The 18343-nt window shown below is 61.3% G+C and overlaps 1 protein-coding gene across 8 annotated transcripts in view; it reads right to left on the bottom strand.

The window, feature by feature from the left end:
- Nucleotides 1-18343, bottom strand: part of SYT7 (synaptotagmin 7) — a 62801-nt gene that overhangs the window by 21342 nt on the left and 23116 nt on the right. For 2 of the 8 annotated variants that reach the window (XM_043872032.1, XM_043872037.1), the window contains exons 2-6: nucleotides 15835-15938; nucleotides 11207-11286; nucleotides 7367-7498; nucleotides 6244-6471; nucleotides 2455-2823 (exon numbers count right to left, since the gene is read on the bottom strand). In XM_043872032.1, coding sequence (XP_043727967.1) covers nucleotides 2455-2823; nucleotides 6244-6471; nucleotides 7367-7498; nucleotides 11207-11286; nucleotides 15835-15938 — 913 coding nt within the window. Of the gene's footprint in view, nucleotides 1-2454; nucleotides 3627-6243; nucleotides 6472-7366; nucleotides 7499-11206; nucleotides 11287-15834; nucleotides 15939-18343 lie in introns of those variants that run through there. The other 6 variants (XM_043872052.1, XM_043872061.1, XM_043872044.1 and 3 more) reach the window with 5 other exon arrangements.

The following is an 18343-nucleotide window of genomic DNA, read 5'->3' as shown; positions in this document are numbered from 1 at the left end:
TTCGTCCTGGGCATGGCTGCTCCAGGCTGACACCTGCACTGGCATCTAACTTCCGGAAAGAACTCCCTCTTTCCTCAGGACAAATCCTCATTTTTTCCTTTGTTCCCTGCCCACCGGTACTGTTTCACAGTTGGTAAAATTCCACTTGACTGCCTGGAAGCTGGTTGTGCTGGGGGAAGTCAAACCCAACGAAAACATGTTTTTCCCTGGTTAATGCATTTTTCAGATACTCCTTTGGCTCTTCTTAAAAACAAAACGGCTGCTCTGCATAAGTTCCTGATTTGTCATTCTCTGTGGCATCGCAGGCCGCAGGGGCGTGAGTGAAGGGCAAGAGGAGGAGATTTGGGGGAGAAGCTGGCGGTGTTATGGGGGGTCACATCCTGGAAGCAGGAGGAATGCCTTCTCCCTGCAAGAGGGGGTGGGGTCTCGGGGGGCCTGGTTAGCCTTCTCACCCTGACTCTCTGTGTGGGCCCCCAGCATCTGGGGCGAGAGAAGGATGTCAGAAGCACGCCAGCTGAACTGTGACAGGGGTCAGGGGCCGGCAAGCTATAGCTGGTGGCCTGTTTTGTGCAGCCCACAAGCTAAGAATGGTTTGTACATTTTTAAAGGATTGTTTTTTTTTTTTTAAATGTGATCGAGACCACGTGTCCCTCAGAGCCTAAATTATTTATAAATCTGGTCCTTTACAGAAAAAGTTTGCTGACCCCTGCTGTGAGGGACTACAAGTGGAGGAGGTGGAGGACTGGGGTGAGCTCTGGGGATGGCTGGCTGGTGAGGGGCGCGAACACCGTCGTGGGCAGAAGAAACGCTGATGCCCACTCGAGAGTGATGCTCATCGAATTCTGGCTGGCTGGAGAGGGGGAGGGCAGGGGAGGAGGTACCAGTGGCCTTTCTGAGGCTGGCTGCTTTCTTCCCGGAGCCTGGGCATGGGTCCTGCTCCCATGTGACAGCTACAGAATGGGAGGCAGGGTGATGGCTGTGCAGAGGGCCGCCTGCAGCCAGGAGGAGCAGAGGGGTGCAGTGTTCCGGCCGCCTCTCCGTCCTGCTCAAGCCACGGCAGAACCGATTCCCATCACTCTTCCAATCCACGCCGGTGCCACGGCATCCGCCCCAGGACAAGCCGCCCTTCTGGAGGCCAGGAGGCTCTGTCGGCTATCTTGTCTCAGGCCGGCGTCCAGCTGAATTCCTGACGGTCCTTGGGTGGGGAAAAGCCCCAGCAGATGCACTGCCTAGTTTGGCCAAGGAGAGTCACAGGCGGCATGGCATGTCCCTGCCTGGCTGGGGCCAAGGGTATGGGAAGCTGGCACGGTGGGGTGTCTTCCGTTGGGCTGCCCCTACCAGGGGTAGCACTCCTGACCGCCTTTCGGGCTGGGGTCTCAGCCAGAGGCACGAGCTCTGAAGGATGCTCAGAATCCTCACATTTTGCCAGTGAGCCTTGGCCTTCCCCTTCCTCCTCCCTTTCTCCTCTCCCAGGCTTAGTGTGTTGGTCTCCTGCTCCATGAAAAGTGCTTCCAGGAAAGACCTGGGTGTTGAGAATAATCCCCAGAGCCTGGAAGGAAGGTCACGTTAGGCCAGAGGAAGGAGGTGATGTCAGGGACTGAAGCCCAGGTCTGCCCTGGGCTCAGAGAGTGTGTGTAGATGCCCAGAGGGACACTGGGCAGAGGGTGCCCTGGGTGGGGCCCTGCCGATGCAGGAGGGGGCAAGCGGACACACGGCAGGGGGTGGGTGAGGGGCACACCCAGCGGAGGGGGATGGTTAGGGCCAGACACAGACGGGGTGTTGTTACCTCTCTGACCTGTGCACGTCAAAGAAGCCTCTGATCCAGAGACACTTTCTAAAGCTTTGGGGGAACGTTGTGAGGTTTGTTCTCAGGGAATGGGCGGGTCACGGTGGGAGCCAGGGGGGGAGGTGGAGGGCAGGTGGCTGTGGAAGGTCGTTGGAGGGACAGAGGACAGGGCCCAGGGCAGGGACAGGGGAAGTGGGAGGGAGGGAGGGAGGAAGTGCAGGGCCGGAAGGTGAGCAGATTCAGGTTACAGGGACGGGAGGAGCGAGGCCTGGGCGCTGGAGTCAAGGAGACCAGGTTTAGGAGGAGAGGAGGAGAGAGCTGACAGGGGGGCCAGGAGAGCCTGGGCCTGGCCAGAAGGGGACAGACAGGTCTGGGGACCTCAGGAGCATCCTCTAGTGTCTCCACTGGCTTTTGGAGGGCACCAAGGGGGGCTGGGGTCCTCAGGGGGTGGCTCAGATATAAGTCCTTCCACGGTGGGGGGGGCGGCGCTTCAGGCATGAGCCACAAGCCATAAGAGGCTGGGGAGAGGGTGCCCGAGTCTGCCGGGCACCTTGCCTCGGAGATGGGGGGCTAAGCGTGGTTCAGAGCCAGCCGCTCCGAAGGAAACGGGGAGGAAAAGAGGCTGGGTCAGGGAGGTGGGGGCCAGGCCGCTCGAGTGGGGCACTTACAGGAAGGATTTCATGTCCAAGCCTCGGTTTCGAATCTGCCCCACCACGTGGTCCCAGCTGCCTGGGTTGGAGCGGCTGCGGCCGCCGGCCGGCCGGTACTTGGAGCCGGCCGAGGAGCCCTGCCGTGCCTGGCCCCGGCCGTGGGCCCGGGGGTTGGGGCCGGGCACCGAGGCCGCGTGGGCCTGCAGCTGGCCCAGGCTCTGGCTGGTGGTGGGCTGGCTGGGCTGCCGGCCCCGCTGGTGCTGGCTCAGCGGCTGCTGCAGGCTCTGCTGCCGCGTCAGGGTGCGGGGTCGCTGGCATTTCGGCTCTCCCGTGGAGCTGGGGATAGACTCAAGGGTAGTGGCCGTGGACAGGGTGGAGTCCTCGAAACTTGGGGCGGGTGGAGGAGAGGAGAGAAAGGAGAAGCAGGTGAAGGGATCACAGTGGAGGAGAAAGACGCCTAGGGCCAGGACGAGGAGGCCCCAGTGCCGGGCGCGCTCTGCCGGAATACCTCGCCGGGCCTCCATCCGAGCTGTCACCGCTGCCGTCGCCACCACCAACTCACCCAGGAGGCCGCCGCCGGCCCCGCGCCCACCCAGAGGCCCCCCGGGCGGTCCGCCGAGCCCCCCACCCCGGCCCTGGCTCAGCTAGTGCCCAATATCTCCTGTCTGAGCCGACCTCTGTGCTGGTCTGAGCGGGCCGCAGAGCTGCGCCGCTGGCCGCGTGGTGAAGGCGGGTCCCAGGGCCCCGTGGCTGCCTGTCCTGCTGGAGTGGGAGGGGGGTGGAGGGAGCTGGGCCACCCCCTCCCGCCATCTCACTGGGGGACCCCAAGAAAGTCCGCCTCTGTGCTCTAAGTACTACTGGCCTTTGGAGACGCCAGGAAATCCAGGCCAGCATGGAGCTGGCCTAGTAATGCGCGGTGAGTCAGGAGCTGCCAACAGTTGTCCTGCTTTGTCCTCGGAGGCTGGGGCGTGTCCCGGGCCTCCGGGACCTCTGCTCTCTGGCCGGCGCTCCCTCAGGGTTCGCGCTGTGGTGCGGGGAACCCTTCTGGGGCTCCTTGTTTCCAAGGCTTAGTTTCCTTTCCCAGTATGTTGGGAATGGCTCCCAGTCGGACGAGGGGACTTAGGAAAACACTTGGCCGGCTGCTTGGCAGAACTCGAATTACCCAAGTTCTGACAAAGAACAGGGTAATTATCCTGTCCTCTAGGCAGCTGCCATAGGGCACCTACCTCACAGGCCACCAACATCTCTGAAACACGCTGGCAACAGGAAGGACATGGCTCATCAGAGGCAGTCTGGGCTCAGAGAGACCCAGGGTCCAGGCCCCATCTCGGCCGCTTCCTCACTGAGGGACTTTGGGAAAAGGAGGCTACCTCTGTTTACTCATCTGTAAAATGGGGTAAAAATTCCGAGCTGCTTCCATCACAGGGTTGCCATGGGGACCTAAAGAGGTCAGACCCAGGGAAATATGCTACTGGTCCTTGCTCCCTTGCCAGGGGAAGCTACAGATGTCTCAGGAAATGGAGGCAGAAGGAGGTCTCAGACCACTGGCCTCCTGGACAACCCATCTGCTTTGTCTCCAGGCCAGAGACTTCAGCACCTGCAGGGCCAGAGCCTCAGGGGGCCCACCCTTCTCATCTTTTGTTCCTTCCCTCCGTCTTTCATTCAGTCCTCCAAGGACGACTGAATTCATTCATTTCATTTCATTTAGTCATTTGGCCTGTGGGGCAAATGTGGCTCGCCACTTGTTTTCGTGAATAAAGTTTTACTGGAATGCAACCACTGGCATTCATTTACATGTTGTCTATGGCAGCTTTGGGGCGGCAAAAGCGGGACTGAGTAGTCATAAAAGAGACTACCTGACTTGCAAAGCCTATCTCCTATCAGATCTCTTAGAGAGATAGCTTGCCACCTCCTAGTCTGGGGCCACAGGGCGGATGGGACACCCCCTCCCCGCCCCCGCCCTGAGCTGCCCTAGGGAGGCCCCGGGGCCCTCGGAGCCACGTTCACCACCACAACCAGGCAGCCTGGCTCACCCCCTGAGCCCACCCTGGGAACCAAAAGGACAACAGTTAGGCTGCCCCTGTGGGCTGAGAGAGAGAAAGCGAGAAGAGGGACAGAAAGCCAGAGAAGAATAAAGAGAGAAAGTTAAGAAAGAAAAGGAGAGAGAGAAAGAAAGAAAGGACAGAAAGGAAGGAAGAAAGAGAAAAGCAAAATATGGCTTCAGCTGGGGTCTTGGCAGGGGCGGCAGCCTCGCCTGGCTCAGGCCTGGCATCGGGGTGATCCCCAGGGGCAGGCCCTGGCCTGGCTGGCTGGGTGGGCCCACACTCCCCGGGGGCAGGCTAAGGAGCCGGGAGGCCGGCACCGGGGTGGCCGCCTCCTCCTCCTCACTGACCTCATTTTGGTTTTCTATCACATCCAGAATTAGTCCAATTTACAACCTCTCAGTCACAGGGAAACTAACATCGGTTCCTCCAGGCCTGGAGCCAGCGGAGGGCATGGAGGCCTCAGCCAGCCTAGAGTCTGTGGCCGGAGTAACTCTGAGAGGGCGGGGCGCTGGGCCTGGCTCTCTGAAGGATGGTGGGGCTTCCCTCTGGGGCCTTCCTGAGGCTCCACGTTAGGGGGCACATCGGCTCGTGCTCCTTCAGGCCGATGAGCACACGAGGTCTCAACGTGGTGGTCCTCAGTGGTCCCGTTGGCGGGAGCCACAGGTTTGCTGAAGAGAACTGGCCCGACCACCAAGAAGGGGTCAGGGCTGTTGGCCTTCTAAGTGAGAGGCTCCTGCATTAGCTGGGAACGAGGCGGTTCTAAAAGCTGAAAATGGAACCTACATCCCAGTAGGTGAGAACGGTCATAGTTCAAAGGATTTAGAGCTTGGGAGGCTTAGCTGTGGGGAAATGGAAGCTTCTAAGAGCCAAGATGAGAATAAGGCTGCCCCATGGGGGGAGGGAGGAACTTAATATCTGCAGAGAATAGAGGCCCACCCTATGTCTGTTGCTCCTGGGGCGGGGACTGGACTGACTGTTTGGCTAGCTCAGAAGTTATTAAAAGGGAAACGGCTCTTCTGTCTGACATCCAGACCACCCGCATCAGAAAAGAGAAGTTAGCTGGGGACTCAACAACCCAATCTCCAAGAACATCCAGTCCCAGCAGCTGAGAGTGGGACAGGTCACTGACCAAGACCGGGACAGCCGACAGGGATGAGCCAATGGGGACCTCCCAGCTGCTCACAGCGGGCCCAAGGAACAAATGGTGTCATGGTACAAGCAAGACTGGGATAAGCCAATGGAGTCACCTGATGGTCAAGATGAAATGGCTCGACCTCTGGGTCTAGAGCTTTGTGCTGGTTGCAAGAGGGAAGGCCCGGTGGCAGATGAGCAGCAGAAAACAGGCTGAGGCTGGGCCAGCTCCCCACGGATGGATGGTCCGGTGGCTAACAATTGTGGCCTGGTGCCCATGGAGGTCGAGATGGGGCAGCCAGTCAAAGAGGATGGGATGACCCAAGGGCTGAAATGAAGCTGCCCTGGGGGCAGAAAATGAAATGACCTGGTCGCTGGCAAAGAGAGAAACGGATGGGGGTGGCAACCGGAGGCTGAGATGCACGGTGCATGGCTGAGTCAGTTGTGCCGGTGGCAAGGACGATGGGAGTTTCGTGAAGGGATGGGATGAGCCAGGGGCCGAGGACGGCACCTCTGGGGGCAGCAGCGGGCATGCCAGGGGTCCCACTGTCCACACTGGCGGGGGGGGGGGGCGGAGATGGGGGGGCAGGCCTGAGCTCACGGCTCCGGCGGCCGTGGGGCCATCACTCACTTGGACAAGTTGAGCTTCCCGGCGGCCAGGTGGCTCTGCACCGTCCGCCAGCGGCCTCTCCCCGCCGCCTTGCCACCGCTGCCCGGCTCGCTGGGGGCAGCCCCGCCGCTTCTCAAGGCGTCCTCTCCGGGTGGCGGCGCCGCTGCCGGCTTCTCCCCCAGCCGGCCTTCCCGCTCCACCGCCAGCCCCGCCGCGGCGGCCACTTTGGCGCCCGCCAGAAGGGTGCCACTGGACGTATGGACCATGAGGCAGCCGGGCCAGAGGGGCAACCGGGGGTGGCGGTGGGGTAGAGGGCAGGCCACACGGGGGTGGGGGCAGGGGTGTCAGAGTAGGAGAAACAACGACAGATAAAAGGAAGAAAGAGGCAGTGAGAGAGGAGGAGGACAGAGAGACGGACAGACAAGAGACAGACAGAGAGAGAGAGAGAGACGTCAGCACTGCAAATGGGTCACCAGCGGAGCCTGCAGAGAGGAGAGAGGGGACGGGGCGGGCTGGGGGTCGGAGAACAACGCACCACGACAACGGAGGGGGGCCCCTCCCCACCGCCTGGGGCCCGGGCGGCGGGGGTGGGGGAGGGCAGCCACCTCCAAGTCTATCCCACAGGACAACGGAGGGTTAACGACGGAGGAAGAGCGGGCTGTCCAGGCCAGGAGGCCCCAAGGCAGGGAGAGAGAGAAAGCCGTGTTAGTCAGAGTTCATCACCACCATCACCGCCACCACCTCCACGAGAGACCACCGACCACCAACCGGAGCAGCCAGGGCAGCAGCACACAGCAGGGAGGAAAAAGCGAGCCACACCGAGAGAGGGGGGGAACCAAAAAAAAACCAAACGGGCAACCCCATCCTGACTGCACAGAGGGGGTGGGGGCCGTGGGGACCATCTGGGGGGCCGGGTGTGGCTGCGGAGTGGGGTGGGGGGCGCTCCTGGTGGCTGGCCCTGGGGGACGGGAAGGGAGAGGGGCAGGCAGGCGGGGGTCGGGGGGGGGCAGGAGGGGTTGCTCGTCTCCATGGTCAGCCTGCCCATGGGGTGCAGGGGTGGGGAGGTGGGGGGGGGGCCGGGAGGGGGAGGGAGGGCGAGCGAGGGTAGTGGGTACATATGATCAAACCAGGTAAAGTCACTCACTTGAGGGACAGTCGTGGGTCGCCATAAGGGGCGTAGGGTGAAATGTTTAGAATAAACTCCTTGGGAGGGTAGGAGCTCCATTTCTGCTGCACTGTGCTCTCATTGTTATTCCAAAAGTCTCTGTCTAGATCACTGGAGGGGCAGAGAGAGAGGGGAGAAAACAGGGAGATACAAGAAGAAACAAGAACCGCCCAAGTCCCGTGTGGGCAGAAGGGCCGGGCCCCCCTGGCGGGGAACTGAGGGTGGGGCGGGTGGGGGGTCGGCGCCTGCGGGAGGAAGAGAGGCGGGCGGCCCACGCACATGTGCACGCACACACACCGCGCTCACACACACACAGACACACACACCCTCCAGGGCGGGAGAGGTCGGTGAAAGGAGGCGAGCTGCAGGCGGGCAGACTGGAGCCTTGCACCCCGGAAGCTGGTGGGAGAGAGAAAGATGGTGAGCGAGGAGGTGGGGGGAGGAGGGGCCGGGACGCAGCCTGGGGTGGGATGCTGATGGCATGGGGACAGGGAGGAGGACGGGGTGTGCTGGTTTCTGGCTGGAAATGACTGCAAAGTAGATCAGACCCTGCTGCCTACCCGCTAGGTGCCCCCTTTCCTGGCCTTGGTTTCCCTGCCTAGTCAAACTGGAAGGTTGGCAGCAAACACTGGGCCATCAGCATTCCCAGGCTGGGGTCGAGGCCCCAGTTCTGGAAGACTTGAAATTCCCCGCCCTTCTATCTACTTAAGGGAGCCACTCTGGGGACAGGCCCTCTCCTGATTGGTCTCTCTCCCTCCCACTGGCCCCAGGTCCCCCTGGCCTCCTCTGCTCCCTTGGTGGTGGGCAGCAGAAGCCTCGGCAGGAGGCGTGGCCTGGAAAACCCGGGAGTCGAAGACCAGGGGTTCCACCAGCTTGTCGGGTTCCTGGGAAGCCCCCCAAGAGCAGAACTGGAGCACAGGGAGGGGAGGGCAACCCCCAGGCCAAAGGAACATTCCAGAAAGGAGTCACATCTGAGCCCTCAGGAAGGCATCGACGGCAAGGGGCTTGGGGAGGCGTGCCAGGGGTGGGCGTGGTGTTTGCCTAGGCCTGCCACTGCTCAAGGCCAAGCTGAGGGCCCTGTTTGGGGCGGAGGGGGGACACTGCCAGGAGGCACAACCCCTGAGGATAGAGGAACAAAGGAGAAAAAGAGGAAGCAGAGCTGAGAAGTCTCCCCAGGCCAGGAGGAGACAGCGCCCCGGGCCTGAGGGTGGGCAGGCAGGTCTCCCTTGGGCCTCCCTGGTATGGAGAGTCTCGGCCAGTCCAGAGTGTGCCTTGGAAATGTCTCACAGGGAATTCTGGACGCAGGGTCCAAGGCCCAAGCCCTCAGCCAGCTCAGGGGGGCAGCGGGGGCCAGGGGTGGGAGAAGCAAGGGAGGCCACTGGGAGGGAACCCTAGTGGTGGTGGGGGACTCCCCGGGGAGGTTCCCCCCACAGAAGACCCTATTCCCTACTCTGCGAGAGACGTGCTCTGGTTCTCTCCCCTAGTGTAACAGAGCAATGGAACAGCTGGAAGGCCTTTGTTCCTCTGTCCCCTCCAGATCTCCAAAATTGAGGCCCATCCCACCCAGGGTCCTGGAGAGAAAGATCCACCCGGGGTCATCACTGCCAGGCTGGCCTCCTCTGCTGTGTTCCAAGAAGCCCCATAGTCCCTCAGGTTGTACGTGGTAGTACCAGAAAAGAGGCTCTTTCATTAAAGCAGTCTGCAAAACACTGATTCCTTTACTGCAAGGCTTCTCAGGGACTTTAACGTACCCACGCACATCAGTGTTTCCCAGACTTAGTTGGTCACGGACCCCTGGATCCATGGGATCACTATCAATCTTTTACAGGGGCACGAGTGCTCTGAGGAACACGGCTTGAGAAACACTATTAACAGTTTGAAAAACAGCTATTAAAGGATGCAGCTTCTCGGAACCCTTGCTAACACGATCCTTTGGGAGGAGGTCCCAAGCCCACGGGGAGATTGTGCAGCAGGTAAACCCTGCTTCCTGCCGCCCCACTGGCTTTGTGTGTGTGTGTTAGTCACTCAGTCCTGTCCGACTCTCTGTGACCCCATGTAGCCTGCCAGATTCCTCTGCCCACGGAAATCTCCAGGCAAGAATACTGGAACGGGTTGCCACTCCCTTCTCCAGGGGATCTTCCCAACCCAGGGATCGAACCCAGATCTCCCGCATTGCAGGCGGATTCTTTACTGTCAGAGCCGCCAGGAGAGCCCACTGGCTTGGGCCCAGGCAAAAACCAAAGGCTAGGGACCGGGGGGCATGTAGCCATGAAATGTGGCTTCCTTCGCCTGGGGTAGAGGGTCTGATACCTGTGGACCCTGTCCCAGCCCACAGAGCCTGCTGCCCACCCTGATGCCTACTCTCCCCGCTGTCGGAATCCCATCTCCTCTCATGGCCCTTTCTAGGACTATCTGGGACACACACACCCTTATCCAGGAAGATGATGGTCACCCTGGCAGAGACAGGCCCCCTGGCCCAGACTGTGGCTACAGAGGCAATTGGAGTCCGCGCCTGGAGGCTGCACAGGAGCTGGGTTGGACCCGTGCTCCCCCACATGGTCCCTCCCCTCCTTCCGAAAGCCTGGGGCCTGGGCTCTTGCAACAGCCCCTGAGACCTGCCAGCTCTCAGCTTTGAAGACTGGAGAGTGTGCAACCAAACCCAGCTTCAAAGGCTCCTGGCAGCCTCCTCCCGAGCCTCCTCCCCACCCCCAACCTCAGCCTGGCCCACCCCTCCACTTACCCGCCCCCCCACAGACACACACCCACAGCTTCTGTGAAGGCCCCAAACAGGGTCAGAGCAAGAGATGAAAAAAGAGGAGGGGGGCCTGAGGAAGGGCAGGGAGGGAGCCCTCAGGAGCAGGGCGGGGGGTGGGGGAAGGAGGGAGAGAGGAAGATGGACCAGGGGGAGGGCAGGAGGGGAGGCGTGAGCAGGAGCAGTGGGGCCTTGAGTTGGGCAGGGAGGGCTGGGGGAGGCCCCGCTTCCAGTCAGAGCCCTTGGCTGGCAGGCTCGGTCCTGGCAGGCTAAGATGGAAGGGTGCCCAGCCACCTCTCAGCGAAGGCCGGGGCTAGGCAGAGAGGAAGAGGGCAATCCATTGGGCTAGAGGGCAGAAAGTCCTCTAGGAAGAGGTCTCCCCCCCACCCAGTTTCTAGAGTCCCCAGTGGCGGGGTTGGGAGTTTATCCCAGTGTCCCCAGTGACCCTCAGGAGTGGTCTGCAGGGCAAGGCAGACCTGCCCACTTGAAGAGGGATCGCAGAGCCAAATGGGGGAACCTGCAGAGTCGGGGCAGCAAGACGTGCAGTGGGGACCAGGTGTGACCAGGGAGACCTCCCCCATCGCTCTGCTTCCAAGAGCTGCCCAGCACTGGGTTCTGCCGGGGTGCCCAGGGTTCTTGTCTGTTCTCCTTCCAGGTGACCCTCAGAACATGGGTGGGGTCTGAGCCCCCTCCACCCCCCCAATAGAGGGGCTCCCCAGCTGGGAGAGGAGCTTGGAGGTGCAGGGGAGTCAGGCAGGGCTGGGGACCACATGTGGGATGTGCAGGTTGATGGAGCACCCAGTATGTGGGTTGAGGGAGGAGGCAGCCAGAGATAGGGCTGGGGCTGGGGGACCTGGAGCCTTCAGAGGGTTCTGGGAGGCATGGGTAGAGAAGGCGGAGCCCTGGAGTCACTCTGAGGCGCTGGGAGGGCGTATATGGGGGTGGGGGCGGCGGAGAGAGAACGGCACCCAGGTGTAAGGGGGAAACTGTGTGTGACCACACCCGGGGGCCTCCTCCCGCCTGGACTGCCTGCGTGCCCCACCCCAGACTCGAAGCCTGGCACCTACTTGATGGCCTTCTTCTCACTGCGCCCACGCCCTGAGTCTGGCGTGCCCACCGTCTCCAAGGAGTTCTTGTAGCGTTTGCCCTGTGGAGACAGCACCAGGGTCACTCCTGGGAGACAGGACCTGGACTCTCCCTGCCTCCCCAGAGCAAGGTCCCAGCGGGGAGGGGAGTGGATGGGAACCCAGCCTCGGCGGCTAGGGCCAGGGCCAACGTGTGAGGTGCCACCAGCCGGGGGTGCCGGCCCCCACCCATCCCTGCTCCCCAGTTGGCAGTTCCTGGGCCCCATGCCCCGCCCCTTTGACCTGCACCGCATCCCTGACCCCCGGGGATGAGGCCCCTCCCGCCTGCCTGTCTCCTGGGGCTCTGGCTCGGCTCCCAGAAACATATCTCCCTCTGCCATGGACAGACGGCTCTCAGGCGCCTGGCCACGTCACGCGGGCCACGTCACTGCCCCCAGATGGTGGGGGTGGCATCCTGCAGGGCAAGGTTGGCAGTGGCCAGTAACGTGAGCAGTGGGGGCGGGGAGAAGGCCCGTGCCTAGTCCTGCTGGGCCGCGTCCCTTACTGTCTGGGGGCTCCTTGAGGCGCTTCTGCTCTGGGCCCGTGAGGGGCCTGGGGCCTCTGGGCCTGAGGACCCACCACTGTAGGGAGGAAGCAGGGCTGCCCACGGACTCTGGGGCTGGGGGCGGCCAGGCTCAGCCGCTTAGAGGTCCTCAACCAGCATGAGTGGAGGGCTGGGCCGGGCAGGATGACGGGCACGGGGTGGGCACGCCAGGTCCCCTGGCTGGAGCAAGGGCCACAGCTGCAGCGGTGACTGGGCCTGCTGCTGGGAAGGTGAGCACCATTCACCTTCTCGGTTTGGGTGTCTAAATTTAGCTCCTGCAGAGCGCGGCACCATTAACATTCCTGGCGGCCACCGATCGTCCTCACGCGCACCCAGGGGCCACGGGCCTGGGCAGGGAAGGGGGAGTGCAGGGGCTGGGGCTGTCACCCACTGGGCACTGGCCTGTCCCTGCCCAGCGGAATAGGGACAGGGACACATACACACGCGTACACGCACGTATGCACGCGTGTGCGCGCGCGCGCACACACACACACACACAAAAGCAGGCATACATTTCCCCAACATCCCGTCATGCGCGCCAAGACCATAGCCACAACAGTCAATTATTCCATTCTCCCTAAAGCAAAATAAAAGCCGCACAGCCGTGTTCCCCGACGCTCCTGCCAGCTGCAGCCCCTTCCCGGGACCGGAGCTGCCTGTTGAGGGCCAACAACAGCGGAGCTCGCAGGAAGGGGGGTGGGGCTGGGGGAGGGGCCTCATGCCACGCCCAGCACCCCTGTCCCTCACCCTCTCCGGCCTCCCATCCTCCTTCCTGAAATGGTGTGGCATCCCCGGATGAGCCCCCGTCCCTCACCCTTCAAGGTTCTCATCACGGCTTTAGTGTTTCTCTTTACCTACTTCAGCTCCCAGCCCTGGGAAGGTAGCCCCCCAGTGGCAGGGACTGTGTGGGCTCTGGGACTTGGTGTGGTACCCCACCCACTCTGGCGTCCCAGCCTCAGGCTGATGCTCTGAGCCAGAACCCAAAGAGTTAAAAAAAGAAAAACAAAACCAGAGCTGTTGGATCCCTTGGGTCCACAAAAGCTGCCCTCTCTCAGCTCAGCTCTGGTCCCTCCCATTGTCCACCCAGAAGTTCAAGCCCCAAACAATTCCTAGTTCCACCTGGGAAGGTGAGGAGCCTGGAGCACCTCTCTGGTGGCCCAGGGCCCTTCATGAGCAGGACTCTCAGTCTGAAGCTCCGACCCCGCGGTTCTCCAGCTGTTCAGGCGGCCTGGGGCAGGGAGCATCTGCTGGTGGTCCCCACCCTACCCCTCACCCCTTCTCCTCTTTCTTCCTGGTCTTCAGGGAACTTGCTCTGCTCAGCACCCTCTTCTAAGACTGGTCTGTTGCCCCTGCCCCAAGCCCAAGCACTTGGCTCACCCAGGGTGTTCTGGAAGCTTCTGCCTGCCTCCCTTCCTGCCATAGCTCAGGGAAGCTTCCCCTCCAGCTGCAACGATCCTTTTGTAGAGGAGCTGGGGCATATGGGGGACAGGAACCGAGGTAGGACTTGCTTTAGGGGTCAGGGGGAAGTAAATGGGGCAAAGAGAGGAACCCCAGCTGGGGCCCTGGAGACATTGCTGCTGATATGTGCTCAGTCATGGCGCATTCTTGCAACCCCATGGACTCCTGCTCACCAGGCTCCTCTGTCCATGGGATTTCCCAGGCAAGAATACTGGAGTGGGTTGTCATTTCCTTCTCCAGGGGATCTTCCCGACCCAGGGATCAAACCAGGGTCTCTTGGTGTCTGGTGCATTGGCAGGTGGATTCTTTACCACTAGCGCCATTTAAGAAGCCCCCCCCACTGGAGACTTAGGTGGCTCCAAAGGAGCCTGATCCCCCCAGCCTGCTTAGCAGGGAGGGGGTTGGCCAGGCTGATCCGGAAAAAGCCAGCTGGAGATTAAGGAAGTTATTAATGTTTGGAAATGGGATCTGGGCTGTCAGGTATCACATCACTGCTGCTGAGGGGACAAGCAGGCAAGGAGAGCCCAGCAACTGTGTGGGGGTGGGGGTGGGTGCAGCTGAAAGCCCCTTCCGTGGAACATGGAGGCAATCTGGACAAAAAGCTCCCTGGCTTCTGAGACCTGGGTGGAGGGGCAGGGGGGAAGGGGAGGCAGCACTGGGGAGTCCTCGGCAAAGTAATGTTCTAGCAGCAGCTCAGAGGATCAAGTCAAAGAGGGACACGTGCCGGTCTGGTCTGGACCCTGGAGGAAGCTCCTGGCTGGAGGCTGGGAGGAGGGGCTGGGCCAGGGAAGGCTCTGCAGCTCTCAGCTTCCCAAGGCACTTCCTGCAGTGACAGCCCCCCCACCTGCTACAAAAGCTGTCATCTCTGAACTCCTGTCCCCAGGTGAGTGGGGGTGAGGCCCTCAACAAACACAGAGATACGCACACACGCACAGACACACGCACACATGCACACACACACACTGCAGCACTTACATGGGGATGTGATGAGATGATCCACATCCCACCATGCAGGGCAGCACACACACACACATGCACACAGCACTAATGTCCTCAAAATTGACACCCCCAGCACAAAAGACCCCCCACTCAAGGTCACCAGCAGTGCCTGTTCATACAACAGTCCCCTGCCTTCAAATACAGACAGATGGGCAGCCTGAGGGGCCCTGCAACGAGACGCACAGGGCTGCAGCGCAGGCTCAACCCCTCCCAGGCCTCCGAGGACACTGGCACACACAGGCACGTGGCCAAGCCCCCTCCTCCCCCTCCCCTGGAATTCGGAGACAGACACAGAGACAGGAAATCCAGGAACAATGCAGGGCAGCCAGCCTGGCACCTGCACGCAAGGAGTGGGCCCGAGTCACACACACATACTCGCACACTCTCGCGCGTGGGGCCGGGTTGGCCTGCTCCCTGGCTCCTCCCCAGGGAGCAGGGCTGCCTGAAACTGCACATCCCAGGATAAAGAACACCCCCAACGCCCGGGCTTGCCTTTCCTGAAGGGAGCATGTTGGCCTCTTGGGTCTGGCCCCAGGGGTATCTGTCCCTTCTCCTCATTAGGACTGAGGCATGGAGCCCCCATCTACATGGTACCCATGCCCACAGCCCTCCCCGCCCCTTGCCCCTCTGTGATCGGGCAGGGAGAAAAATGTGGCACCCTGCCCTCACTCCCACCATCCTTGATCTGGGGCATGGAAGGTGTCTGCCAGGGACCCTTCACAGAAGCCTCAGAAACGCCCCACACCTGGGACATCTCTGGGCCCACCTCCGGGGGTGCCCCCTGCAGTCCTCAGAGACCCCGCAGCACTTCTAAACTGGGGCAGCAGAAGGGGGGATGTGGGGGCGGCCTCAAGGGCAGCCACCCTTGGGGAGCTGCGGGGGTGCAGGAGGGTGATTCAGGCTGACTCCCCCTCCCGGCGCCCTCCGGTGATGAATGTCCCTCCTGACGGTCTCGTTACTTATTGATGGCCTAATCCTGCTCGTTAATTTCCCAGCCCTCGTTAAAAATGAAAAGAAGCCGTTTGTGCCTGTACAAACCCCGGAGAACCAGGATGGATGGGCGGGCACTGGGGGAGGGGGCGGGGCGGGGCGGGGGCTGGGGGAGAGGGCGGGGCGGGGCGGGCGGAGCCTTCTCATTGGACAGGAGGCGCGGCTCGGCCACGCCCAGCCCTGGGTGGGGGCGGGAACGCGCGGGCGGAGGGGCGGGGGCGCGCGGCGCTGGGTGGTGGGGGGGGGGGTCTCCATTCTCAGTCTGCGCGTGTGTGCCTGCGGTCCTTTCTGCGGGAAGTGGGGCGTGTGTGCGCGTAGTCACGAGCGTGCGAAAGCCCGTGAGACCCCTGTCTGTCTACCAGTGTGTGCCTAGGTGTGTGGCTCTGGGTGTGCACACAGACATATGGGATCAAACCCCAGCAGACACAGAGTGCCGGGGTGAATTTCCACGGAAGTGTGCCCGGCTCTGAGGGCAGATGGGCCGTGGGCGAGCGCCCTTGAGAGCGTTCACGAGCCTGTCACTGAGGAGGGCGGGGTGCAGGGCCAGGCCGCGTCCCCCGGGGGCCCTGAGGAGCCTCACCAGTTTGCGTTGACACCAGTGGCAGAGGCCGCAGAGGACGACAGTGACGCTAAGGCTGACGGTGATGATGGCAGAGACCAGCAGGACATCGCGGGTGGGCGCCCCTGGAGAGGACATGCACAGGTCAGACCCTCACTGGTCAAGGCCAGCCATTCTCCCGCAGCCCGGAGCCCCGCCCCAGAACAGCCGCGGAACCCACACTGGGAGCTGTGCGCCCCACGTTCTACACTCAGCTCTGCTTTGAGGGCTCACCTTGGGTGGTCTCTTCCTCTCTCTGCGCCTCCCTTTCCTTATCTGTAAAATGGCCGCCTCTGGTAGGTCTCTCCCAGTCCCTCACTGCATGGACCCTGCATGGGGTACTCCCCATCCCGGAAACTTCATGCCCCCCAAGGGAGAGGTCAAGTGTGCCCCTGACCTACGGAGACCTCACTGGGGTTTCTGTGCTGAGCGACTAAGCTCAGTCGTGTCTGACTCCTTGTGACTCCATAGACTGTAGCCCGCCAGGCTTCTCTGTCCATGGGATTCTCCAGGCAAGAACACTGGAGTGGGCTGCCATGCCCTCCTCCAGGGGATCTTCCCAACCCAGGGATGGAACCCAGGTCTCCCACACTGCAGGTGGATTCTTTACTGTCTGAGCCGCCAGGGAAGCCCCCACTGGGCTTTCAAGTACCTCTTAAAGAGCCTCTGCCAAGAATGCTTCCAAACCCCACCCGCACCCCGCCCCTGGCCCCACACACATACTCTGAGCCACAACTGCAGCCTCATTTGCCAAAAGGGTTAGTTCCCACAGCCCCTTTGAGGCCATGTGCCCTATGGGCCCTCACAGACCCTCTGCAAGTGCCAGCCACATGGGTAGTCAAAGAAGGAATCTGGAACCCCCTGAGCAGTCCTCATCCCCTTTAGCTCAGCTTTTCTTGGGCTGGAAGCCCACCCAACTGACCTCTGCACACCCTGTCCTCCTCTGCCCTAGTCCCAGGGCTTGCCTCCAGTCCTTCCCCGCACCAGCCCCCTCACCCCAGCTCAGCATCGCCTTGGTTGCTCACAGTGCCCCTGCCTGCTTCTGGCAGGGGTGGGTGGGGAAGGGTGTGCCCCGCAGCTTCCATCCTAAGAGCCCAGGGGCCCTAAGCTTCCAGGATGAGAACCTTGATGGACTTGCCCTGGGAGCCAAAGCCCAGGTTTCTGTGCAAATCCCACTGCTTGCTAGCTATGCGGCTTTAGTCACTTAACTGCTCAGGTTTCTCCTGCTGTAAATGTGGATTAACCCTCCTCCCTCCCTCCTCACAGGTGGTTGTGAACAGGAGCTCAAACCTAAATGTAAGGAAGGCGAAACTTGACCAGAGATTATCGTGTAGGGGAGTGAGTCGACAGAGACCGGCACAGATCACACGTGCTCTGTAAATATGTGTGCGCCCGGATGGATCTTCAAGTCAAGGAGACGCTGTTTATTTACAGAGGAGCCTGCGTGGGCTTTTTGGTTTCAGTGATGGTGGTAATTAAGAGTCGAAGATATCTGTCTGCTCCTGGTTCCTGCGGTTTTAGCTTCTGGGTGCCTGGTCCCTGTCGCTTTGCCGTGGGGCCTCGTGGAGGAGAGCCCAGTGGTCAGCTCCAGCGCTCAGGGCCCTTGGGCAGCCTCCCACCACGACTCCAGCGCTCTGGGCAGCCGGTCCTGTTGTCTGGTCTCCTCAGAATCCCCCTTGGGCTCCACCCCTCCCACTCCAACTTCTGGAGTCTCCAAGCTGTGGGGAAAGGCCACACTTCCCGGATCCCTCCGTGTCCACATGCCAGGTCATCTACACTTCCTCCTGTCCTGAGTCCCTGGCCTCGGCCCCCAGAAAGCCACTGCACCCAGGTGACTGTCAACCTCAGAGTCCACAGCACCCAGGGGCTCTGGCCTGGACAGCCTGCAGACACTGGGAAAGTGGTCCTGCCTTTCCCTCCCTCCAGCAGAGGAGCACAGCTCTGTTGAGGCTGGAGGGGCCACCTGTGTCATGGTTCTCAGGCCAGATGGGGGGCTTCCATCTTGAACCTTCAGGCTCCAGGGGGTACGGAGGGACCATAATACCATAAGCCCCCAGACTCAGGCCTGTGGTCAAGAGATATGCGGTCATAGCTTCTGGGAATGGGGCCAGCGCTCTTTCCAGCTCTCTCCATGGGAGCTGCCCCTGCCCCCACAGGGGGTATGGGGGTGGGGTGCTGTGTGGGCTGGGAGAGCAGACCTTCCTTTGCTGAACTCACTTTTTAAAATAAAGTTATTCCCTCCTTGGGCTGAGCTTTCTTCAACCACCATCTATTAAGAACCAACCCTGAGGCCCAGGGGGCAGGTGAGAAGTCAGCTAATTGTTCTTAGGACATCATGTGTCCTAGAACCAGGGAGTGGCAGATTGACACCCAGGCTGAAGCTCAAGACTCCAGAAGACCCAAGAACAGACTCAGGTGTGAGTACAGTCTGCCTCTTCATAGCTGGGTGGCCTTGAACAAGTGTCTTAACCGTTCAGTGTCTCCATTTTCC

This window comes from Cervus elaphus, chromosome 2 (genome assembly GCF_910594005.1).
Source record: "Cervus elaphus chromosome 2, mCerEla1.1, whole genome shotgun sequence".
In the NCBI taxonomy this organism is placed as follows: Eukaryota; Metazoa; Chordata; class Mammalia; order Artiodactyla; family Cervidae; genus Cervus; species Cervus elaphus.
Note: the sequence above shows the minus strand (reverse complement) of the source record. Positions and strands in the feature narration are given on the sequence as shown.